We start from the raw sequence: 26,689 nt of genomic DNA, 5'->3' as shown, positions 1-26,689 counted from the left end.
CACCCTCAAACAGACATCCAAGTAAAAATGAAAAAATATGCACAGAAAATATACTGGAAGATAACTAGTTATTAATAATAATCCCATCATTATTTACATGATGAGACTGTGGGCTTTAAAAACAATCTTTTCACCAACATTTTAATGATAAGGATTTTTTTGATTAAAAAATCTTAGTTAAAAATGTCATTAGCATATAGCCAAAAAATTATGATGGTGCAATTTTCAAAATGAAATATAACCATGAAGACTTTATTATAAAGTTCATTAAGTTTCAAAAATAGAAAACAATGCCAGCATTAGTTACACTCAACAACACATTCCCCTTATGAGAGCAACACAGGGAGGGAACGGCTGAGGACAGAGAGCCGTCTGGTGTGTAGAAGGCGCTTACGTAATTGTCTCTTGCAGACCAGCCTGGATAGAGCTGCATATGGAGCTGTCTTTCCTTCCGTGCTAATTCATAATATTTAGCCTGCTCTTCACGAGAGAGGGCATGCCACTGAAAAACAAAGAGGGAGGAGGGGGGAAAAATCAAGTAAAAGCAAAATAGCAATAGTATTATATATTTCATATTTCAGACAGTGAAGAATGAAAATGTTAAGAATGTGAACTTTGATTTTAAATGGCAGAAGACCACGTGTTGCAGAAATCCATCTGGAGTTTGGTGGCAGCAGTGAGATTCAAACTTTGGTTTTCCTGTCCTGCTCTCACATTACATGAAACCTGTCCAAGTATCCAAAATGAAACGGCCTCTTGCCCAGCCTTTCTCTTCTCCAGGGCCAGTTAAAGAGAATGTTCACCAGTAAGCTTCAACACCCAACTTCCCCCCTTTTCACAGTTTGCGACACATTCTGCCATTTGGTGCAAGTGCTGTTTATTAATGCAAACTTTGCACAGGTCTTTTCCACAGAGATATCCCCTCACCTCACACGCACACTCTTCCACTCTGTCACATGAGGAACCCGAAACCTTCCTCATATGATCCTGTCTATAAAGCAAGACATCAAAAGCCGGTCTGTCTCAGCCTCTGCACCCTCCCCTCACACTTACATAAACACTAACTGCCCACAGGGAGAACACAGATAACACTGTACAATCACCATGCACACTTTGTGTTTTGGTCTTGTAATGGAAAACAAGGAGCACGGCCGAGATTTACTTTGACATCTACATCCTGAGACTCTAGGATCGAATTTGGAGAATGCAGCACTTGACACCTTGCAAAGTTTCCATTTCCCCTTAGGTAACAGATATTTACAGATCATACAGAGCAAAACAGCCAAGGCACTGTTTGGGATTTTAAGCAGCCTGAACCCTGTATGGAATAACTGACTGGTTCAGGATCGAAAAAGGAGGACAGCAGGGCTGTCTGCTGTCATCCTGTGCCATACACCGAGCACATCATGACAGATGCTAGGCTGGATGAGTTACAAGCTAGAATCAAGATAGGCAGGAGAAACATGAACAGCCTCAGATGTGCGGATGATATCATTCTAATGGCAGAAAGCGAAGAGGAACTAAAGAGCCTCCTGATGAGGGTGAAGGAGTAGAGTCAAAGAGCTAGCTTAAAACTAAATATAAAAAAAAATTAAGATCATAACATCCAGCCCCATTACTGTGTGGCAAATAGAAGGGGAAAAGGTGGAAATAGTGACAGGTTTCCTCATCTCAGTTCAATCCAGTCACTCAGTCGTGTCTGATTCTTTGCGACCCCAGGAATCACAGCATACCAGGCCTCCCTTGTCTATCACCAACTCCCGGAGTTCACCCAAACTCATGTGCATCAAGTCGGTGATGCCATCCAGCCATCTCATCCTCTGTCGTCCCCTTCTCCTCCTGCTCCCAATCCCTCCCAGCATCAGAGTCTTTTCCAGTGAGTAAACTCGACGCATGAGGTAGCCAAAGTATTGGAGTTTCAGCTTTAGCATCAGTCATTCCAATGAACACCCAGGACTGATCTCCTTTAGGATGGACTGGTTGGATCTCCTTGCAGTCCAAGGGACTTGCAAGAGTCTTCTCCAACACCACAGTTCAAAAGCATCAATTCTTTGGCACTCAGCTTTCTTCACAGTCCAACTCTCACATCCATACGTGACCACTGGATAAACCACAGCCTTGACTAGACAGATTTTTGTTGGCAAAGTAATGTCTCTGATTTTTAATAGGTTGTCTAGGTTGGTCATAACTTTCTTTCCAAGGAGTAAGTGTCTTTTAATTTCATGGCTGCAATCAGCATCTGCAGTGATTTTGGAGCCCAAAAAATAAAGCCTGACACTGTTTCCACTGTTTCCCCATCTATTTCCCATTTCTCATCTAGGTCTCCAAAAATCACTGCAGACAGTGACTGCAGTCATGAAATCAGAGGACAATGACTCCTTGGCAGGAAAGCGATGACGAATCTAGACAGGGTGTTGAAAAGCAGAGACATTACTCTGCCAACAAAGTCCATATGGTCAAGGCTATGGTCTTTCCAATGGTCACAAATGGTTGTGAGAGCTGGACCATAAAGGCAGCAGTTCAGTTGCTCAGTTTTGTCTGACTCTTTGTGACCCCATGGACTGCAGTATGCCAGGCCTCCCTGTCCATCACCGACTCTTGGAGTTGCTCAAACTCATGTCCATCAAGTCGGTGATGCCATCCAGCCATCTCATCCTGTCGTCCCCTTCTCCTGTCTTCAGTCTTTCCCAGCATCAGGGTCTTTTCCAATGAGTCAGTTCTTCGCATCAGGTGGCCAAAATATTGGAGTTTCAGCTTCAGCATCAGTCCAATGAATATTCAGGGCTGATTTCCTTTAGGACTGACTGGTTGTATCTCCTTGCAGTCCAAGGGACTCTCAAGAGTCTTCTCCAATAACACAGTTCAAAAGCATCAATTCTTCAGCGCTCAGTTTTCTGTATAGTTCAACTGTCACATCCATACATGACTACTGGATAAACCATAGCTTTGATTAGACAGATCTGTGTTGACAGAGTAATGTCTCTGCTTTTTAATATGCTGTCTAGTCTAGGTTTGTCACAGCTTTTATTCCAAGGAGCAAGTGTATTTTAATTTCATGTCTATAGTCACCATCTGCAGTGATTTTGGAGCCCCCCAAAAATCAAAGTCTCTCACTGTTTCCATTGTTTTCCCCATCCATTTGCCATGAAGTGATGGGACCAGATGCCATGATTTAGATTTCTGTATGTTGAGCTTCAAGCCAACTTTTTCACTCTCTTCTTTCACTTTCATTAAGAGGCTCTTTAGTTTTTCTTCACTTTCTGCCATAAGGGTGGTGTCATCTGCGTATCTAAGGTTATTGATATTTCTCCTGCCAATCTTGATTCCAGCTTGTGCTTCATCCAGCCTGGCATTTCACATGATATACTCTGCATATAAGTTAAATGAGCAGGGTGACAATATACAGCCTTGACGTACTCCTTTTCCTATTTGGAACCAGTCTGTTGTTCCATGTCCAGTTCTAACTGTTGCTACTTGACCTGCATACAGATTTCTTAGGAGGCAGGTCAGGTGGTCTGGTATTCCTATCTCTTGAAGAATTTACTACAGTTTATTGTGATCCATTTAGTCAAGGCTTTGGCATAGTCAATAAAGCAGATGTAAAAACATCTGGAACTCCTTGCTTTTTTGATGATCCAGTGAACGTTGGCAATTTGATCTCTGGTTCCTCTGTCTTTTCTAAATCCAGCTTCAACATCGTGGAAGTTCATGGCTCATGTACTGTTGAAGCCTGGCTTGTAGAATTTTGAGCATTACTTTACTAGCATGTGAGATGAGTGCAACTGTGCAGTAGTTTGAATACCCTTTGGCATTGCCTTTCTTTGGGATTGGAATGAAAACTGCCCTTTTCCAGTCCTGTGGCCACTGCTGAGTTTTCCAAATTTGCTGGCATATTGAGTGCAGTACTTTCACAGCATCATCTTTCAGGATTTGAAATACCTCAGTTGGAATTCCATCACCTCCACTAGCTTTGTTTGTTGTGATGCTTCCTAAGGCCCACTTGACTTCACATTCCAGGATGTCTGGCTCTAGGTGAGTGATCACACCACTGTGGTTATCTGGGTCATGAAGATCTTTTTTGTACAGTTCTTTTATATATTCTTGCCACCTCTTCTTAACCTCTTCTGCTTCTGTTAGGTCCATACCATTTCTGTCCTTTATTGTGCCCATCTTTGCATGAAGTGTTTCCTTGTTAGCTCTAGTTTTCTTGAAGAGATCTCTAGTCTTTCCAATTCTATTGTTTTCCTCTATTGCTTTGCATTGATCACTGAGGAAGGCTTTCTTATCTCTCCTAGCTATTCTTTGGAACTCTGCATTCAAATGGGTGTATCTTTCCTTTTCTCCTTTGCCTTTAGCTTCTCTTCTTTTCTCAGCTATTTGTAAGGCCTCCTCAGACAACCATTTTGCCTTTTTGCATTTCTTTTTCTTGGGGATGGTCTTGATCACTGCCTCCTGTACAATGTCATGAACCTCTGTCCATAGTTCTTCAATCACTCTGTCAGATCTAATCCCTTTTTTTTTATTTCTCACTTCCACTGTATAATCATAAGGGATTTGATTTAGGTCATACCTGAATGGTCCAGTAGTTTTCTGTACTTTCTTCAATTTAAGTCTGAATTTTGCAATAAGGAGTTCATGCTCTGAGCTACAGTCAGCTCCCAGTCTTGTTTTTGCTGACTGTATAGAGCTTCTCCATCTTTGGCTGCAAAGAACATAATCAATCTGATTTTGGTATTGACCATCTGCTGATGTCCATGTGTAGAGTCTTCTCTTGTGTTGTTGGAAGAAGGTGTTTGCTATGACCAGTGTGTTCTCTTGGCAAAACTCTGTTAGCCTTTGCTCTGCTTTATTCTATACTCTAAGGGCAATTTTGCCTATTATTCCAGGTATCTCTTGACCTCCTACTTTTGCATTCCAGTCCCCTATAATGAAAAAGACATCTTTTTTGGGTGTTATTTCTAGAAGGTCTTATAAGTCTTCATAGAACCATTCAAATTCAGCTTCTTCAGCATTACTGGTTGGGGCATAGACTGGGATTGTTGTGATATTGAATGGTTGACCTTGGAAACGAACAGAGGTCATTCTGTTGTTTTTGAGACTGCACTCAAAAATTGCATTTCAGAGTCTTCTGTCGACTATGAGGGCTACTCCATTTCTTATAGAAGAAAAAAGAAGGCAGAATGTCAAAGAATTGATGCCTTTGAACTGTGGTGCTGGAGAAGACTCCTGAGAGTCCCATGGACAGCAAGGAGATCAAACCAGTCTATCTTAAGGGAAATCAACCCAGAATATTCAACTGGAAGGACAGATGCTGAAGCTGAACCTCCACTATTTTGGTTATCTGATATGAAGAGCTGACTCACTGAAAAAGTCCCTGATGCTGAGAAAGATCAAAGGCAGAAGGAGAAGAGGACGTCAGAGGATGACATGGCTGGATGGCATCACAAACTCTAGGAGATGGTGAGGGACAGGGAGTTCTGGTGTGCTGCAGACCATGGGGTCTCACAGAGTTGGACACGACTGCATGACTGAACAACAACATTGGCACTTTGTGTGTGTTTACATAAAACTTACCCCAGGTCCCCTCAGTGAGCAGCTTCCTAGTACGTCCTCCTACTTTCCAAATGCCAGGATCTGTTGTCAGCAACTCCCAGAGAACTGGCTGCACTCTGGGGGACCGACTGGCCTGAGGTGATGGCACAGGGGCAGTGGCTGTAGGAGGCATGGGCCGGAGCCCACACCACTCACACCTGCACACACTCTGGATGAGTCCTGCTTCCACTCCAGCGCTCCCAATTCTAGGGTGTACGGCTTCCATTTCGCTTCCTGTTAAAGGCTGGGTGGTTCTTTCTCATTCATGTCTACTGTGCATATTGATTTTAATTACTCTCTTCTTGTTTTTTTAATGATGGAAAGAAAGGTATGACTGGGCTGGAGAAAGGAAGGAGAAGTGAGCGAGACAGGCCAGTGAGCAAGAAGAGGCTGTGCTTGAGGACCGCGGTCCAGTGGTCAGGACACAGTCCCTACAACACAACGGGGACATGCCTCCTCAAGGACACAAACACCTGCTGCCCTTGCCCATGGAAAGGAAAAGGACCTCACCTCAAAGAGAGCACCAAAGCACCTGTGGCCTCATCCCATCCTCCCCTCCAGCCTCCCGTCTGGAGGTGGTGGGACCCACAGGCAGGGCAACGGACTCCACTTCCTTCAAACTGTGCCTTGAAGGCCAGAGCCTCTAAGTTGATAGGACAATGATTTAATTGCTTTAGAAGTGCAGAGTGTAAAGTTAAGAACCATGACACTCAGTGGAACTTGGCCTGAGCCTAAAGGCAAATCAAATAATATACTTTTCTTTAAAAAAAAAAAAAAGGGGGAGGGAGGGAAGATGACAGAATAAATACAAAACCTGAAAGAAGTTACCTGAGACACAATTCTTTCTACCAGCAGAGTAATCACAAATAGTCAAGTTGAGCCTATTGTCTGGGGAGCAGTGGAAGCTGAGGCAGGGAAAGTCACACTGCCTCTGTCCACTGAAAGTGAAAGAAAGTTAAAGTCACTCAGTGGTGTCCAACTCTCTGCAACCCCATGGACTATACAGTCCATGGAATTCTCCAAGCCAGAATACTAGAGTGAGTAGCCATTCCCTTCTCCAGGGGATCTTCCCAACCTAGGGATCGAACCCAGTTCTCCTGCATTGCAGGCAGATTCTTTACCAGTTGAGCCACCAGGGAAGCTGCCTTTCTAAATCTGAGGTTCTGACCTAGAGCCCTTCACGGAGAGAAAAAGCCACACCAGGCACAGTGGAAGAGATCAGCCTACCTTAAAAAAAAAAAGACTCATCATTAGTATTTAGATAATTCTGATGCTAACATGATTGGCAAGAGGCAAAGCATTATCAAAAAGGAACAAAAAGAAGACTAAGAAGAAAAAAAGAAAAGAAGTCTTACTTTGTAAATTTGTTCATTGATTTGATCAATAATCTCTCATACTCCTGAAATATGTCAGTATAGATACATTTTATCTGGACTTGTAAATAAAACTTGTCTCCCAAAATACATATGGAGGTTGGGTCTTCTACCCAAACAACCAGTTAAACAAGCAAGGATTTTTCAGTTACAGCAGAAAACTTAGGCTGACAAGACCCCAGCTAACAAAACTGAGCAAAATTCAAAGTGAAAAAACAGACCACAAACTAAACTGTTTACCTGCTTTTTCAACTGCTTTCAGTTCCTAGAGATTTATAATTCACAAACTCAATTCACAAATGAAACATCACTTATTGAGTAAGACAGTTAAGTAAAATTATGATATTAAAGTTTTATGTTGAAAACAAAAGTAAAGTCTGGTGCAAGCTAGAAAGACGATCTTAATAGGCATTTTCGAAACTTATACTGACTATAAAAATTTTTTTCCATCTCTTTTGCTTACTGAAAGATTCATCAAGTTGTTGGGAAAATACCCATTTGAAGAAACTTAACACAGTTCCAAGATTTAGAAATTCTGACAATAAATATGCAATAAATGGACTTCCTTTAATAGTCTAGATGGTCTGAAAAGAAAAAGCTTAAAATAATATCTATGTTATTATTATTTACAGTATGAAGAAGAAAACTGAGTCATTCATATAAATGAACATTTCTTTGTTAGAGATAAAGGTGAGTAAAAATCAAAAGATAAAATGTACCAGGATGAATTTCAATTCCACTGTTAAGAATTCTAATTATCCTAGTGTAAAACTTCATGATTTTAAAGCTAGGAACTTTAAAGAACTAGCAAGAACTATCCTGCCAGAGGGGAGTTATGAAAGGACAGAAAACCTGATCTTAATCAAAGATCTCAGAGACCTATAAATAGAAACAGGTGTCCAAATCAAAGACACAGAGAGACCCTAAATGAGAACCATCCTTTAGGACACATGCTCTGATCTGGGGATTGTTAAGGGAGCTGAGAAAGCAGCAACTATTGGAAATGTGCATTAAAAATAGAAAGCATACGTCCATATCATATCCTCTTGAGCAGGAAAATAATTCCCACTGGAGGACCACGGACCTTTAACTTGGGGGAAAGAAAAAAAATAAGAGTTTTACAGAAGCTGAAAAAAGAACCCTTCTTTTCCTCTAATTTCTTTTTTTGAAGGGTCAGGGGAAAAAAAATGATGGGAATCACTCATCAGCTATGATCTGGCTTTGAAAATCATTGTAATTATTGTTATTAAGTGTTTAAGAGAATCCACAGGGAGACAGAGTATTGTACATAGGGCACCAAAAGAGCTATAATCTACCACCACATCCTACCCCTGAAACCCTGGTGTCTTGAAGATTGGAAATAGCTCCATTTTTATGCCATTCAACAGGAATCTATAATTCAACAACGCCTGCTCTCCACCATCTGCTTTCCTCACATGGACTGGAAGTCTCCTAATGTTTTCTGTCATGGATGCTGAAATGTATGAGGTTTTTAACAAACATGATGAAAACGATCATCAGCAACAGCTTAAACATGACCTTTAAGTCCCATAAAGGTTGTCAAGACCTTCCTTCTCCTGAATGTTCATTTGCAAACCATGAATTTCTTGAGAGTTGGCAAAAACAAATACACAAGGTCATATTTTAAGAAGTCACCACACATATATGAAAAGCATCATACAAGTTAAGATGAAGCCTTTCTAAAACTTCAATGTAATTACAGTAAAACGCAATTTCAATGAGAAAAATTCCAATTTTCACCATCACCGTTCAGATATCCAACTAAACCCATTTCAACCCTGAGAAAAGTACTGGGAAGGACCGACTAGTCTCTGGGCTGGTGGCTGGACAAAGAAATCTAAGAGGGTCCTAGTTGTAAGTCTAGTGCCTGGGACATGGCAGGTGCTCAGAAAAATATCTCCGCACGGGTGAAAGAAGCAACAACATCCATAGCAAAGGAGGGCAATCGAGAAACCTGGCCCATGTACACCTGGAGAGTCAGAGAACAATTCTTCTAGAATTAAGACTTCTCCAGCCCACACCAATTCTTCCGTGTAAAGCTTTAAGGTAGAATGATCTGCTTTCGTCTTGGAAGGAGCAGCCACTGCTGACTGCCAGGGTTTACCCGGAAACGCAGCTGGCCCCACGGGCCTTGCTGTAGCTCCCTGCTTTCTTGCTTCAGAGTCTGCACACACACACACTGGTTCATGTGGGGAGAGTCCACGTCACCCCCTTCATCAGGGGTTAACCCCCACTCAACTCTCAATTACTTTCTCAGGGGGCCATTCCCTAGCCCCACCCCATCTCCATTATTCTCTGATTCTTGCTCTTCATATTAACAGTGTTTATCACAATTTTAATTATATATACAATAGGGAATTATTTCATATCAGTATCCTGTCACAAAACTTCAAGATCTGAGAAGGCAAGGACTACATCTATTTTACTCAGCAATAATTATGTAATGCCTACATAAAATGCCACTGCCTGGTACACAAAAGACACTCAAGATACACTCTTTTAAAGTATGATAATAGGAAAATAGTTATCATTTACAGGAAATGTTCCAAGTGCCAGATACAATCTCAGTTGTTGATGCAATGCATTATATCATTCCAAAGGTTGTCACGCTCTCTCTGTTACTCCCCAAGTGACTGCTGACTATACAGATGATTCTATGACTACCTGATGTGTAAGTGCATTTGGGCAGCTGTTAACGAACCAGTTCCACGGTTACCATAAACATTTACATACCATCCCACTACTTACCCTTCTGCCTAGAATCTGGTTGATAGCTGCACTTTCCTTTAGAGTACACTCAGCTACGACATTCGCTCTCATTTCTTTCATGTATAACATAAAAGCATTCAGAGGCTTTTTAATGTGAGGTCTTTTTGGCTCCTGCTCCTTTCTCTGTTCATGCTGAGGCTTCCTAAAAGTTGGGAGTGGGGAAGGGGTTAGACGAATCAGGAAGAGATGGGAGGAGAGGAGCAGAGCATCCGCTTATATCATGAGTCCACCTCAGGCTGGGACCACCCTCTGGGCTCTCTATAAGCCCCCAGGACACTGTCTACTTAAAAGAGTGACTCATCTGCTGTTGATAAATAAGGATTCTTCGGTTTGAGAAAGTTAACCTATAGCTATAGAAGGGTTTAAACCAACACAGAAATGGGCTTGTGAAGATGCTGCATCTAGATTTTAGATGCTCCCTGGTCACCTTAGGAAAAGCTGAACATACAGTGCAGGCAGTCAGTCCTCCTCTAGAACTGACGTTCTTAACTCCTGTGGGTCAGCGCTCCTCTGAGAAGCTAATGAAACCTTAGACTCTCTCCCCCAGACAAACGCACGCTGGATTTGCCTGTGCTTGCAGGGGTCTTATGGACAACGTTTACATGTTCCCTGCCACTGCCTCCTTCTGTTCCAGTACAAACCCTAGATTAAGAAATTCAACTAATTACCAATCTTTCGGGAGAATTCAGCTGTGCTGTAACAGCCTGGCCCGACAGGACATCCTGGGTTTTGGTTTGCCCCTTCTTTCAATTCAGTGCTTCCAAAGCCCTGATGCAGATGCAGGGTGACTGCATTTCTAGAAGGAAATGCACTGAACCCCCCCAATCTACTTCACTCTCATGCTCCCCAAGAATGGGAACCCAATTAAAGCCTTGCACTAAATGACTAAACAGCTCCATTTCTTCGGTCTCTCTGCTCTGAAGATCACTTCTCTGTAGTGAGTTTCCCTTCATCTTTTGAGACTCGTGCTCCTTTTCAACCTCAGAACCAACTCAGAGCACTGAGAATCCAGCTGCTCGGTGTCCTCAGGGGCAGAGCTTTCAAGGCGGAGCTACACTGAGTTTCAGGATAACAGATAGGGGTAAGATTACAACAGCAAAGGAGAAACCGTGGGGTTTTAGTCCTTGGTACCATAAGGCGTTCACAGGTGAGAGAGGCGCGCTTACACGTGCATTAGGTCGCTGTCAGTGTGGGGGTGTTCCTGCTTGACCTGAGGCGTTACAATGGCTGGATGAGGGATGCCAGTTGTGTGGGGACCAGGAGGACCAGGAATCATATGATGAGAAAACCTGAAAGAAGGAAAGACGAGAAAACAAAATGTACCGCTGTAGCAAGAGCTGGGTGGAATTTTGAAACAACTCACTAACTGCTATTGGCTGAGAGTAAAAACACATCTTCACACACAGACAGATTAACTATAAGAGCAGGCTGATGATTAATTTCTTTCCTTTCTGTATTCAGGTGGAAAATATTTATAATTACACACCACCTAACAGATTTTTTTTTCAAGCTAATGGTGGAATCTGGCATTTTTCCTGGGAGGGCTCTAGGCAATAGGAGTAAAAAAAAAAAAAAAATAGTGAGTCACTTTTCTTGCAAAGCAGTTTTCAGAGAAGAATTTCAGTAAGAATAATTACTGGAAATACAATATTTTACTAAGATTTAGCTTTTTAAAATGATTTTAAAATCTAAAGACATCATACTTTAAAATCTCCGTCTACATCCCTAAGTGGACCTTCACATTAAGTCTTCTCCTGTTGGCTTTTTCCCTACTATCGGGAGAGCGCCTGAGAAGACAGGGACAGGAAGACTTGTTCAGTCTCTGATTTAATAAGGAGGCCATCAGCATCGTCCCAATCATTTTCTACACATGAAGAAGGTAGTGTCTGAGAGATCTAGCCTCATGGAAAATTGATAACAAAATTAAGGGGAAGAATTTAATTAAAGGAAAGGATACAGTTCTGCTTCAAGGTAGAAACTACCCAAGCTCAAATAAAGGCTTTTTCCCAGAGTATGCTTATAGAGCATTAAAAAAAAAACCTCAAAATATCCACCACCATCCAACACAAAGGAGGGAAACTGCCATGCAAGAAAAATAAAACAAAGACAGTACTTTCAACAAGCTCTTTGATAACTTTGGATATGCTTTAGAAATTTCTGCTTTCAAACTGTTTTACAGTAAACATGCAGTTGAACAAAAAACATTCTCAGGTCTTTCAGCACCGTCTGTACAGTGAGTTCCTTCTTCTGGGAAGGAAAGAAGGGACTCCGCTTGGATATGTAATATTTCAGAAACAAGTCTTTAAAAATTAAGGAGGCATGGGAAAAATACAAACATTCGATCGAATCATGATGCTTTGCTAAATGGATCATTTGCAAAAAATACGTGATGCTGGTTATTTGCCTATGAGAAAATCCTATCATCACACAATTCTTATACAATGTTAAAATATATATATAAAATATATTTTGGAGGAAGGACATTAATTTCATTCCCTCTCAACCAGTTAGGTGTACAGTTTACTGAATAAAATGATTTTTGAAAAAGCTGAAATTCACCACAGAAAACTGCAAATTTCATACATATATAAAAAAGTTAAGATTCACAACCAGTTACTAACCCAACAGTTTGACTTCCAGCACGTTAATGCTAGCTCCCTTGAAAAAGCCACATTGAACACACAGATGATACACCACAAATGTGTGTGTACATCAAGCACAGGGCACAAAAGCCGTCCTTTCCAGAGGCGAAAGCGTTACACAGCGCGGTGTGGCACAGCAGACCTCACAGAGCTTCGCTTGCACCACTGTGTTCACACAGGGCCTGAGTCACACACTAGGACACACACCCCGCGCGGCCCGACAGCCCGCAAGCACCGCTCCTTCTCTGCTCACAGCCGTGGTCCGGGAAGGCTCGAGGCTAGCTGGGCCTTTTCAGACACGTCACATGAAACCGAGACAACTTTCCTCACGGGAAAAAAACCAAAAAAAGCCAGTGTGTACTGCCCCGCTGCCCCAGCCCCAGCATGTTTTGAATTGAACAAGCCCTTCTTCCGAGGTGCCCTCGGGGGACATTTCTCCTCCCGCCGTCGGGGGCGGTGAGGCCTTTTGGAGGTGCGGTCCGCCCGGCGCCTTGGGGCGTGGGGGCTGGCTCCGACCCGGGCCTCCCCGGGACGCCTAGTGTGGGAGCCAGGCGCCCTGCGCAGACGGACGCGGGCTGAGCTGCGCAGCCGCCGGGCCGAGGCAAGCAGAGGCGCAGGAGCCGCAAGCGCGCAAGAGCAGCCCGTCCTGGCGCGCCCGTTCCACCCCCACCTACCTGGACATGGAAGTGTCGACTGACAGGGAGGATGGGTAGGGCTGCCTGAAGCCTCCCGTGATGGGATACACAGGCTGACCTTGCCTGAGGTCACAGAAGAGAGGAACCCATCAATGACAAAACACGACTTACCAACCAGCAGCAGGACTTTGCTGAGGGGAGGCCCTCAACCAGAATCTGGGGCGTGCTGCGAGGGGGCACTGCCCCTGTCACCCAGCCGCTTCCCCGCCTCACCCGCCACCCACCCAAAGCATCACTAGTGCCGTGAAGGTGCCCTCCCACTGCAGCCCATGAATGACTCGTCTTCTACCCCTGCCCCCTCTCCAGCCCCGCTGATGCTTTGAACAAAGTAAGCATGTAAACAGCTCTCACTGAACAGAACAGAATCTGAGAATGGTGAGCTATTCTGTTTAGGTTAATACATTCTTTATCAGAATCTTTGAGAACTTCAGGGAAGGGAAGAAGGGAGGAAATTTATATAAAAATGAACAAATTTTTGAAAACCCTGCACCCCACCTGCCACCCTTACACCCATGCTGCAGGCAAGAAATAAAAGATGGACTCATTGGAGTTATTTTCTCTCTGCTCTGAGAATTCCATCTCTCCCTCTGTTTTTCCTACATGTCACATTTTTCATTTACACAGTCTTTATTTCCAGATGCCACTGATGGAACTCAGCCCAGGATTATTGCCCTTAAGTAGCTAAGTTCAGACAGAATAATTGATGCAGGTTTGGAAGTGTTCACATAATCAATTAAATTCAAACAGAGTTATTGACCGAGAGATTTAATGCTAAAGAGAAGAGAGAAAGCTGGAATATCCATGGCAGGATAAGCCCTCCTTATGAAGAAGAAGATGTGAGAGATGTAAGGATGTGAGGGAGGGAAACTGGCGCTTTCCACCAGGGGTCTGTAAGGACACAGAGTCAGTAAAGACAGGAGATAAAACGTTTGCTGAAGGTGCAGCACTCTGTCCATGGAATGAGCAGTGGGGAGAGGGGTGGGAGTGAGGGCAGGGAAAGCTATGTGCTGACTAATAATAAAATGATAAAAACAGGCTCCACTGTATGAAGTGATTCTTTCTTCCCTAAATACATTTCTTTTCCTTTACCTTTATAATTAAAAAAAAAAAAGAAAAACTGAAAACAGTGGTATGGATCTTTCAGAAACAACAGAATAGAGGACATTTGGATTCTGAAAGCTTAAAGTCCATTCGTCAGTTTTTCTCTCCTCTGAACTCAAACTGGCGCTTACTTTATAAAAATTCAAAAGACGCTTCTGCATTTGTTACAGTTATTTGTCATTTACATCACTTGCCATTTATAAGCAAAGATCGATATTCAATATATCTAAGGTTATGCTTCAAAAAGATAAGTTGTTCATAAAGAACTAGAAAAGAAAAACCACAGTGAACACTTTGTACAGGCATAGCAAATGCCCAGAGCCACAAATTGAATCCATAAAACTATAAGCTTCAAAGCAAATGCTACACAGTCATTTTCTACACATATTAGCAAACGGACTCAGTCCATTTCAAAGTCTGTATGTTTTTTAATCTTTTAAATTGAAATGAAATAAAGTTAGCACCTTGTGTGTTGAAGTTTCTTCAACTCCACAAGTGTTATTATTCATAAAGCTAATTTCCATAAATGGGGAGTAGAAGAGTATGTGTTCAGACGCCTGGCTGCAGGTTGCAAGAAGGATCTTACCAGCCAAGAGGTGGGGTAATCTGTCCAACACCACCTGGAGACAGGGGATAAAACGTAGGGATCTCGGGAGCTGGAGGATGTCTGGACATGCCTATTAAAAAGAACAACGGAGAGGCAGATTCACAGGACATTCGATTTCTGAGAGAAACAGAAAGGCAAGAAAATGCATTATGTCATTAGTACTTAAGGTGTACAATGAGACGATATTTATTTTTCTGATTTAACAGAAGTCAGTTTGTCATCTTTACTCAAGATTTCAGCATCTGAGGAAACATGTCTGAAGGTGGTGCATCTTGAGGGGCTCCTGAAACAGTAAATATACTGTGAGTAAAACAGGCATCAAAATGAAACTGTAAAACTACTTCAGTTTGCCCTCATTATTTCACTTCGGTTAGGAAGATGGTAGACAACTGTTTTGTGGAGAATGGCAGCACTTCACAAGCAGAAGGCCTGCCACGGTGTTCAAGGATTAGGTGAGCTGCTCGTTTCAGATCTTCACTGGCTCCCTTATGGACACATAGATTTGGGAAATGTGATACCTCAGAGGATCAGAGATTAATTGGACATAATCTTCAGCCCCATAATGGTCGCACTTGATATGATTCATTTGGTCTCTGGCACTGCAGCTCCAGCTAAGCTCTTCATCGGGTTGAGTCCTCTGGGCTCCGAGGTCAGGATGGTCTGGATTAGCTGTATTCCACAGAAAACGAGTGTGCCACCACACTGGTTCCTGAGCTCACACTCCCCGGAGTACACTGCCCTACAGCGGTCAAATCCACCTAGAGGGCATGCCTAGTCCTAGTTCCCTCTGACAGCTCTGCTTACATCTCACCTTGGGTACCGAACAGAAGGGCTGCGATGCATACATAAAAACGCACAACAAAACGTTACATCCACATCTGGGGGAAGAGACTCTGAACAGAAGAAAGCCACAGGAGTTTCTTTGCACAGTTAATCTGGTTTCAAAAGAGCATTATCCTATATAAACATATATCCCCAGGTTTAACAACCCAAATATACATTCAGGGGCTATACTTATATTGCCTAGTATGCAAAATCAGGTGAGTATACAGAAGATGTTCTTTACGTATTCCGCTTTTTTGCGATTCAAAATGTCTGTGAATTTCATTTGGATATTAAAAGATATTGAAGGCCTTGAGCATACGGGAATGGCTTAAGAAGTGTTGTCTTCAAAGTTGATGTTAATTTGACTTTGAAGTTAGGACAAACTATTCTTCAACTCTTAGAAAAAGTAGCTAGGAAGGAGAAAGGTCTTTAATCTCTTTCGATGGAGTTCACGTGAGATCATCTCAGGTTTTGCTGTTTTTAAAAGGAATCTAAAATCTTCTTTTTTGATCTCTTATCACTTTCACATTTAATGAGTATTTTTTAAAATTCCTTTATATCATCAATTCACCAAAAGCATTGCATACAGTAGGACCCAAGGCAGGTCTGTGGATCTACTCTCTCTCACTGAAGCAGAGCCCCTGGCAACTGTTTTTATGGAAGCTGGAAGTTCACTTTAGCAGAGTTACCATAAAAATCTCCCTTTATAAAAAAGCTGTCAATACTGCTTCTTTTGATCACAGAGGAGCCCTTGGGATTTGTTTTAACTTGGGTCTGGGGAGGCAGGGGCACCAGGGGGCCTGCAGTCGTGATTCGTGACATAGCAGAATCATAGGGCAGTTTCTCCAACTTGCTGCCTCCCTCATCCCCAGATTCTCCAAATCTCTGGTTCTGCAAGGGGGTTGCTCAGTTTTGAAAAGAAAAACCTGACCAACACAGAAGAACATTGGAAACTTTGTGGAAACTGGAACTTGAAAATCATAATTAGAGGCTGAATTATGTGAATGGTCTACTTTAACCCCTTTGTTAGGGAGGTGAAGTGACTGTTTAGGTACCTAAAAAATACAATTTGTCCTGGGATCTTATCTCTGGGATGCAGAGAAGTAAACCTCTTTCAGTCACATGTCTCTAAGCAGAGGAGCTGGAAACCTTGCTCTCCACGCTAGTCTATGTTTTTAAGTACACTGAGAACAGTGCGTTTGTGATCTGGTGTAGGAATAATTTGACAGAACAAAAAATACAATTTTTTTTCATATTTGGATTTGATTTTACTGCTTGAAAACAAACAAGGGAACTACTGTTTACTTAGCACCTGCTACATGCTAGTTCCTATGCTGGGTATTTAACTTGACTGTTTCTATTAAACTTCTACTCATATTTCAGATAACTTTCTCTCATGAAATATTCTCTAACTTTTACTGCTGTGAGAAATCTTTCTTCTTAGAATCTACAACAATTTGTACTTTTAACATGGTGCTTAAGATGTTCTTCATTATGTTTTACAGTGAGTCTGTGCAGTGATTTCCTGTGTGAGCTTATACACTCTAGGAAAAAAGAGGCCATTTTCCCCCTTGTCTGTGTTTCAAACCATGGCTGTATCCCAGAGAAGGCTCTGAATATAATTCTGAGTGACTAAACAAATGAACGAGTGAAAGAAATGGACACATTACCCATGCTGGGTCAACACCATAAGCCATTTGCACGCACACACGTGATGTGGCTCAGGTCATTACACGAGCAGAAGAAAGTGGATCTGTGTTTTCTAAACAGCTCATTGTTGTCTTAAGATCCTGTTTCCAAAGATTCCTAAAAGTGTGTGCCTCTCTACCAACTCATGTGCTACACATCATTTATTTAACGAGTATTTATCGAACACTTATTATATGGGCTTCCCTGGTGGCTCAGACGGTAAAGCATCTGCCTGCAATGGGGGAGACCTGGGTTGGGAAGATCCCCTGGAGAAGGGCATGGCAACCCAGTCCAGTAGTCTTAACCTGGAAAATCCCCATGGACAGAGGAGTCTGGAGAGCTACAGTCCATGGGGTCACAAAGAGTTGGAAATGACTGAATAAGCACAGCATATATGCTGGAGGCTATATGCAGTGTATCCTTAAATTATTTTAACTTTTATGAATACAGCTAAAATGATTCTGGTGTCAGACTGCATGGATACAGTAGTTCTGCCACTCACTAACTGTATGTTCTTAAGAAAGTTATTTAATTATTATTCTGCAGAATCAGAATAAAAATGAAATAGAGGTTGTTCTGAGAAGTAAATGCATTCATATATAATAAAGGAAAGTGCCTGGTAAGTGCTGTGTTGAGTGTTCGCTGCTATTCACAAGGATACAAATACATAAACAGGCACATAAACCTAATATTTCCTAAAAGCTCTTCCTCTTAACATTTTTATCAGACACAATGCGTGGAACAAAATGATGGATATTAGCTTCCTTTCTTCTTCTTACAAACTACACCTGCACCCACCACCTTACCCCAACACACATGCATAAAAACTACTGTGATTCCTAACAGGAAATTAATCTAAAGTTATTTTGTTAAAAATAAGAATGGGTTCTGCTGACTAACTGTTTATATTTGTTGAATAAGCCCACCTAGAGTTAAGAGTATGAACATGAGTTTCTTTTTTTTTTTTTTTTTATTTTGGGGGATAAAGCTAACCAGCCTCCCAGGAACTTTGAAATCAGCAGCTTAGTACCACTATGCTGTAACCAGCTATACATGATAGAACCAAAAGGCAGGCAGAGGAGAGAAGAGTAAAGGCAAGAGACCCAGTAAGCATTAGACCTTTTTCCCTCACACTTATTTTTTGATGACGATTGTACCCAAGTGGAATGATAGAAACTCAAGACCATGTACATTAATTCTTCTTAAATCAAGGTTTTATATCCCCCTACCTACCTGGTGATGGGATACATTAAGTCTATGACAAAAAAGTAATTAAAAACAGGATTTTTACATTACAACAAATGCAAATGGTATTATAGAGTAGAATGCAAAAATCACAAATTTTTAGCACAAAATATTTCAAAGAAATTGCAAGCAGACAATTTCTGGTCATGCCCATTAGTCCCTTCTCTAGTTCTGAAAAGTCTGTTTAAAAGAAAAGGTCTGAGGAGTAATGATAAATTACAATTATTAAGGTAAAACAAGGTAGGGTAGTGTAGCAGTAAGATATGGAAACAGAAGAGAAAATGCAATTGTAACTGGTAGCCAGTTAGAAAAATTTCTGTTTTAAAAACTATACTCTCCTAGAATTTGTGAGAGAAAAACTACTGAACTATCGTGTGTTACTCTTTTAAAATTTTTTATAATGTTATTCTTTTAAATAAGTTCATTTCAAAATGCTCTGAACGGGGACTGGGATAAGGTAAATACTATGTAATTGTTATGTAAATAAACAGTTTAAAACTAAATAAAACATACTCTTGGATTCTTTTTGATAATAGCTTGTCTGGGGCTTTTATATCTATCTTTAACTGCCATCCACAGCTTTATGGTCCCCAGACGTGCATCTCTAACTTAGGCCCTGCTCTGGGATTGTGACCTGCATGTTTCCCTTCAGATATCCCAAAGGGACCTCAAACTTGCCATGGCCAAGGTCATATTCTCGAGCTTCCCTCTCAAACTCAGCTTTCTTTCTAAGATGCTTGTCTTAAGTTTCCTTTCTTACTATACATTCACAGATCTGCCTCTGTTGTTTCTGATTATTTGGAGGTCCTTTACAAAAGGAGGTAGAGGAGAGAAAGGGCTGGAAATGAGAATAAAACAGACAAACCCAGAAACATCTGCCACAATGATTCTCGCCTTCTCTAAGAAAACGTACTGGGGCTCCAAGCAAGCAAAGTCCTACTAAGTTTCAAAGAGTCGTCTTTTTAATAAAGGTGGGAAATGAAGATGATATATATTTAACCTAGAAGTGTTTACAGAGGTGGGAAAAACACCCGACCTCTGAACTTCACTGTTGTTTCCCACACTTACTAAAGACTGTTGTTCACGATTCATCAAAGATTGGGCTGGACAAGAGGGAGAAGTGCTGGAGAAGGCATGTTTGACCCCTTTGCCCTTTACATTCTCTGCCTTCACGTGGTTTTGCAGGATCTTTCATTTTGAACATCTCAAGATCCTGCTGAGGTCCAAGTGTGTATGTCCATGAAGAGAGCAAGGGCTCCTCTGTGAATAAACCGCCCCTCTCTCAAGGTCTGCTCTAGGATGCTGGGACCAGAAGGCTTTGAGAATCTGTGCTTTGCGTCTGTCCGACAACCACACCACACCCTCACACTTCAGGTTAGAAACAGGCATTTTGATTTTTGAGACTTCTTATGATGTATGTTTCTCTGTAAATGATACAGAATCAGAGCTTGGTAACAGCGTAGAGAAGCAAAATAAGATTCATGTTGCTTTGAATGCCAACCCACTTTAGTATTCTTGCCTGGAAAGTCCTACGGACAGAGGAGTCTGGTGGGCTATAGTCCATGGTGTAATGAAGAGTTGGACACAGCTGAGCGACCAACACTTAGTCTGTTTTGACTTTAGACAGAAATGGTTTTGTACTTTATGTATGTGTGTGTGTGTTAAGTCGCTTCAGCCGTGTCTGACTCTTTGTGACCCTATGGACCGTCGCCGCCAGGCTCCTCTGTCCATGGGATTCTCCAGGCAAGAAAGAATACTGGAGCGGGTTGCCATGCCCTCCTCTAGGGGATCTTCCCGACCCAGGGATCAAACCTGTGTCTCTGAGGTCTCCTGCACTGGCAGGTAGATTCTTTACCACTAGCGCCACCTGGGAAACCCTTTGTACTTTAAATATAATTTTTGTTGAGAAACAACCAAAAGAAAGAAAACACGACAGGAATATTAATGAAACCAAAGGAAATCACAAGTCTCAAAAATAAAACATCTGAAGAAAAACAACTCCTACTTTGTCCCTTTCCTAACTTTTTTTCAGCACTATCATCAACACGTAGTACATGCTGAAATAAATGAATATGGCAGGGGGCGCTGAGGACTGAATTTGTAATATATTTTCACAACATACTGGTTTATATTGTGATCATAGATTTTCAGAGCTGTCACTTTGAAAATGACCCTTCACTATTTTTCTTGTTTTTTTTAATCCTGAAAAAGAAAAGGCCAACAACAAATTCTTGTATGCTTATTAAAAAATTGCTATCAAATAAATTACTCTTATCTCCTACAAATGTGTTATATGACACAGGCAGAGGCACCAGGGAGGTCACTCAGACTGGTGAGACGAGGCTCTTCCTTATCCCAAGAGGCCTGGGCGGCAAGGCTCTCACCTTGTTTGGAGTTGACATCTGATGGGATATGTGACGGGTGTGATCCCGGAGAAAAGTGCTCGTCGCTGTACGTGATGAGAGGGGTAAGAGGATGCACCGCGTGGGACGGCTGCACCACGGGCACTTTATTTGACTGCAAAGAAACCACAAGGACGACAGTTAATACGGACTCCCAGCTGCTGCCTCTGCTCTCCTCCAGTCAGCCAAGAATTACCTCCAGACCTGAACAACTGGAATCATCGGCTCTGCCCACCTAACATTTTCAGGATTTTCTCATGTTAAATACGCCTTGAGTACATGAATATCCCACCGAGGAAACGATCAGTTATTTAACCAAGGCCCCTTCGGAGATTCAGGTTGGTCACTGTTATTCCATGACATCAATTTTCCATACATGCACATTTACACCCCTTTTGGATTATCTCCTTAAAGTCAATAAACAGTTTCTGGAGCAAAAGTTATGAATGTTTTAGTAACGCTATTCATTACATATGTTTGGCATAAAATGGGCATTCAATAAACATTATGAATAGATAAATGAATAAATATTCCAACTTAAAAGGCAACTTTTTAAACAACCTCGTATATATAAATTTGCTGTAATGACATCATCTTAGTTTATAAAATTCATAATCCTAGAGCTGCAGAGCAGTAAATCTGGCTCAGCTAGTGAAGAACCCGCCTGCCAATGCAAGAGATACATGAGATGTGGGTTCGATCCCTCGGTCGGGAAGATCCCCTCGAGGAGGAAATGGTAACCAGCCCCAGCATTCTTGCCTGAAGAATCCCACGGACAGAGGAGCCTGGCGGGTCCACAGGGTTGCAAAGAGTTGGACACGACTGAGCATGTGCACACACATGCGTGTGCTCATGCACACACAAACAGAATTGCACATCTTTAAGAACCAAATTATACCACTTTTTTTCATGTTCTATAGTTTCGCCAATCAAACATGACCACCATTTATTATGCTTCAGAGCTGCTCAGCGCATCTTCAGTTCCCCTAGTTTCCAAAAGTATTAACAGATAAAATGGAATTTCTAACCTTGGGTTCAACTGCAAAATGTGAAATACAGCTTATAGGAACACTTCAAATTGTTGACGTATTTTATGTCTATCTGTTTAAAAAGAAATTTTACTATTTAATTTGAAATTCTAAGACTTATATAATAGTAACACTTATTAAAGGCTCAGGTTATTTATTTGGACTTCAATTTGAAATCTGGAATTCTGTTGTTTGGTTAAAGTTGAATCTCCCATGCATACTGTCCCCTCAATAAAGCGCTTACTAAGCAAATCAGTAATACAAACAAGACTCAGGCAGTTTAATCTAATTAGAGGATTGTTTTAAAAGAAACTACCCCCCACACACAATTCAACACAATTATACACACAATATGTTTCTGATTTTAAATGCATCTTCTAATTTAGACTGTCTCAGAAAAACATCAATTTAGAAATATAATAATAAGTAACTCGTGAATTTGAAAGGAATAAACTCTAATGAATTCTAAATATTCTCTAATTCACTAATTCAAACATGCCTTCATCATGCTAGTTTAAATAGGCTGTTACTACTCTACAGACTAAAATACATGTGAAATCACTTTCTCCAGAAAAGAATATATTATTAAAATTTTTTTGTGTAGGTCGCTGAAAAATGCACAGCATAAAGTGCTTAAAGTTTAGGGACAAATCTGAATGGCTGAGAACCCATGACACAACTGTGTATGATGGCTGCACGTATTACACACACTGATTATGTCACTTTTTGTTGTTGTTTTACAAATTAGGTATAAAAAGTACGTGGTTCCAACAGAAAGAACCATCCTCAGGAAAATTAGGAGCAATTATCCTAGTAACAGGTAATTCTCTTTATAGTTAGTAATTCTTTACACCCTATCATTACAACCTCCACCCAAAGAAACTTATGAACTAAAAAAAGCGAGGGGGGAAAAATCACACTTTTTTAGACAATGATATGCTATCCTTGCTAGATTTTCCCCTATTTTATAATTACCAGCTCCCCTCTAACAGCAGAACTCACACGGCTCCTATAGCCCTTGGCGTTTATTAAGTAGAGCACCATTATCAAAGCCACAAGCCTTTTCTCTACACACCTCTGCACAGACATCTATGCATATAAATGTGTAAAAGGTTAAAAAAAATGTTTCCATGCTTTTCAAGTGTTAATGATACAGTGTGCCAAGTACACAGAATGAACTTCTCAAATATAAGGAATTCAGAATGCTAGAGGAAGCGGGGGTGGAGGGTGCGGGGAGTGTGAGGATGTTATTATTATAAACCCTTTTAAATATGGAGGCAAAAATCTCAACACTCAAATGCTAAAATGAATGCATTTCAACTATATTTGAGAATTGTTTCGAGTTTCCTTTCAGAAGTCTCATAAAAAGCATAATTGCCAAACAATCTACAAAGATATTTTCTTAGGGTAGTTAAAAAGAGTAAAGCATTGCAGAAATCTTCTGCAAATATATATATCATATCTATATTTATACACACACACACACTTTACGTGCCTTTCTTATTTTCAGAGCCCCACATTAAGGAACTTGCATTAGCAGGCAGCATCTTCTTAATGTCTGACCTAACCCTCCAGTCATATAGCTCAGAATCTGGTGCCATGAATTTTTGCTAAATTATGCTATCCTTGCTCTCCTCTTAATTTTACGGTTTTCAACACAGATTTGCTTTCCTGTGGGAAGGAGATAAGAAGCTGAGGATTTTAATTTAAGCTCTGGCCTTGTCTTATATTTTGCAAGATGGATAGCGAAAGCAGGACTAGTAGGTGTGTTAAAGCCAACAAGGATTATGTCCATTTTTGTGGCCAAATAATAAAAGCAATATGAAATCTCAATAATATGAGCGAGCACAATTCTGAGGTTTAGAGTTTGCCTCCTGCTGACCACCTCCACTGTGTTTATAAAAGGATCCAACCGACACCACAGACACTCGGCACAGCACCTTCCCAATCAAGTGTCCTCAGCTCTGAACTGTGGGCTTCCTCTGACGTCAGGAATCACTGTCCCTTGACGCTACCTGAGCACACAGGGTGAGCACTGCTACTCTGTGTAAGTTTTAAGACAGAAAATACAACCATTGTTTCCCCAACTGCCCTTGGGTTTTTTTGATTTTTCATTTTATATGGGAGCACGGTTGATGAATACTGTTGTCTCAGTCTCGGGTGTACGGCAAAGTGATTCAGTTACACATATACATGTATCTATTCTTTTCCAAATTCTCTTCCCATTTAGGTCATTACATCACACTGAGCAGAGTTCCCTGTGCTATACGGTAGGTCCTTGTTGGTTATGCATTTTAAGTACAGCACTGTACAAATGCCAACCCCAAACTCCCTATACAACCATTCTTCATTCTAGTCTTCTAATCTCCAAGTAACAACGTGCTGTATATTGGGGAGGGGAGTACGTGAGGAAACAAAGAATAATTGATCACTTAGTTTCTACAGACAAATTTATGAAACTATATTATAATGCCTGGTTACAGCTGTCTATGTGGGCATATGCATATATTCATTAACACCTAAAATCTGCCAAACGTGATCTAGTGCTGCTGGCCTCGTACACAGCAGCTTCCTTTCTAGGTGCCTGAAAATGGGGATGCAGGTGTTGGAGACACAAATAAAGTATGTAAAAAACAGAACAAAAACCCCAAAGCAAAATCAAGTACTATGAAGAAGAAGAACCAGGTGACAGAACAGACAGCATACATCTGTATCCCTTTGTCTCATATGAAAGCTGAAAGAAATCAGAAGTTTATTTGATCCAAGATTTTTATTTGCCAAGACAGGAAGCTGAGAATCAGAGGCCAACAGGGATGGGGACTCATGTCGTGACTACCGTCAGCACTTAAAATGAGACAGCTCCGCGCACTGCACAACCACAGGAAAACAGGGTCACTGAGAAGACGATGGGAACAGAAACCCCTAGTGCACTCAGCACCGCGCGACCAAGCAGGAGGGAAACTCCATCTTTTTTGGCTCCTACTCTGCTGGGTCCTGCGCAGCCGGGACGGCACCGATGGACCCCAGTCTTCTGGCTCCTCCCCCACCCTGCCCTGTGTTTTTCCCAGCACACATCTCCCTGTACGGGGGCGGGGGGGGGGATTCTTTTTCATTCACAGGGACAGTCAGGTAAGTCTTAGCTTCCAGAGGAGAACCACCAGATAGTCCCAACAAGTGTTCCTTCCTCGATCATCTCAGGAAAACAGAATGCACAATTACTCCACCTTACAAGATACCTGGCAGCCTCAAGTCGTCCCAGATCCTCCACGCCTGCTCAGAGAGGGGTTCAGTACCTTGTCTAAGCTCACACAGCAGCATGTGGCCAAGTCAGGCCACAGACCTTCATCTACTGATGCCAGCTACACATCCCTGGCAGGGAGCAAAGGTAAAAGATGGAAAGAGCAGGTACTGGAAGCGGGGGGGGTGGGTACAAAATATCAAGGATGGATTCGAGAAGACAGCTCTCCTGTCTATACTCAGCGCCCACACAGGAGGAAGCCCACAGCGCTTTCCTCAACTGGAAAACCTACCATCAGACCACCCTACCCATGTAGCACACAATAATTACAGCAACTCACACTTAGCCAAGTACTTCTGATGTACTCAACACTTTATACGTGCCATTAGCCGCCTTTTCCGGAGGAGGAAAATGAAGTACAGAGAAGGTAAGTAACTTTCCCAGAGGCCCAGAGCTGGTCAGTGGCAAAGCCAGGTTCAGATGCAGGACACCTGGCTCTAGAGACCACGTTCATCACCAGTACACCATGTGGCCTCCCTGAAGAGCCCAGTTCACAAAATCTTGGATGCTGAGTGGACCACAGATGACAGTACATGACATTCGTGAAATGAGCGTGTGGTCTCCGTCCCCAGCACAGGAATCACGTCAGACAAAGAGGCACCTCAGCCGAAGTGGTCAGAGCCTCACCCGCTCAACGGCCACCTTTCTGTCCGGGGTTGGAAAACACTCCGAGAAAGCCAGCTTGGTTGCCACCCAGGCTGGTTCCTGCAGGTAAAGACTGCTCTGACATCATAGCCAATAAAACCCACACCTCCTGTGGACACCAAGTGGGTGCCACTTAGGGACCCTGAGAGCCACCCCCAAAGCAGCATTCCCAGAAATGACCCACTCGCCGCTGGCAGTAACTCGGGCTGTCGTACATGCTGTCAGCCTCTGAGGATGTGGTTCTGGGAAGGACTAAAAAGTGGTTCAGCTTCCTCCTGGCTCAGGCCGTGGGTCTGCTGGTAAGTGGAGTGATTCCGGGAGAAACCGGCTGGCCAGGGAAGCCAGTCCCCATTTTTCATGTAACCAGATTTCCACTAAACTCACCATGCAGGAACAGGCTGTGCGTGAGGGTCTTGAGTTCCATTTCAATTGGCTCTACATTTGATCAGTAGTCCTTCTGGTAATAACTGAAGCCAGGGGAATTTTAACACTCCACCAACTTACTGTGATGAGGAATTTCACCTCGCCTGAATTGTTATGGTGGCACTTTACTTTGTATTAAACTCTAAAGAAGTCTGGTGTTCGTGAAATAGAAGCCAAATTATTTCGTATTGTGCCTTCCCTTCCTCTTCTGAGAATCTGAGCTTCTCAAGCCTTCCCACAAAGAAGAACAGACTCAATTTACCCCCAAAGGATACAACCATTCTTGTGTTAATGAGAACTCTAAAGGAACCTGGAAAACTTTCCTAACCTCCAC

The 26,689-nt window shown here is 42.0% G+C and overlaps 1 protein-coding gene across 7 annotated transcripts in view; it reads right to left on the bottom strand.

The window, feature by feature from the left end:
- LEF1 (lymphoid enhancer binding factor 1) overlaps positions 1–26,689 on the bottom strand; it is a 122,560-nt gene that overhangs the window by 17,694 nt on the left and 78,177 nt on the right. For 5 of the 7 annotated variants that reach the window (XM_055434450.2, XM_055434451.2, XM_088836185.1 and 2 more), the window contains 6 exons: positions 20,944–21,076; positions 14,780–14,870; positions 13,072–13,155; positions 10,922–11,044; positions 9,735–9,897; positions 395–502 (listed from right to left, as the gene is read on the bottom strand). In XM_055434450.2, the coding sequence (XP_055290425.1) occupies positions 395–502; positions 9,735–9,897; positions 10,922–11,044; positions 13,072–13,155; positions 14,780–14,870; positions 20,944–21,076 (702 nt within the window). The remainder of the gene's footprint in view (positions 1–394; positions 503–9,734; positions 9,898–10,921; positions 11,045–13,071; positions 13,156–14,779; positions 14,871–20,943; positions 21,077–26,689) is intronic. The other 2 variants (XM_055434453.2, XM_055434454.2) reach the window with 1 other exon arrangement.

This window comes from Moschus berezovskii, chromosome 5 (assembly GCF_049115385.1).
Source record: "Moschus berezovskii isolate FMDL1 chromosome 5, NW_MosBer_1.0, whole genome shotgun sequence".
NCBI lineage: Eukaryota > Metazoa > Chordata > Mammalia > Artiodactyla > Moschidae > Moschus > Moschus berezovskii.
Note: the sequence above shows the minus strand (reverse complement) of the source record. Positions and strands in the feature narration are given on the sequence as shown.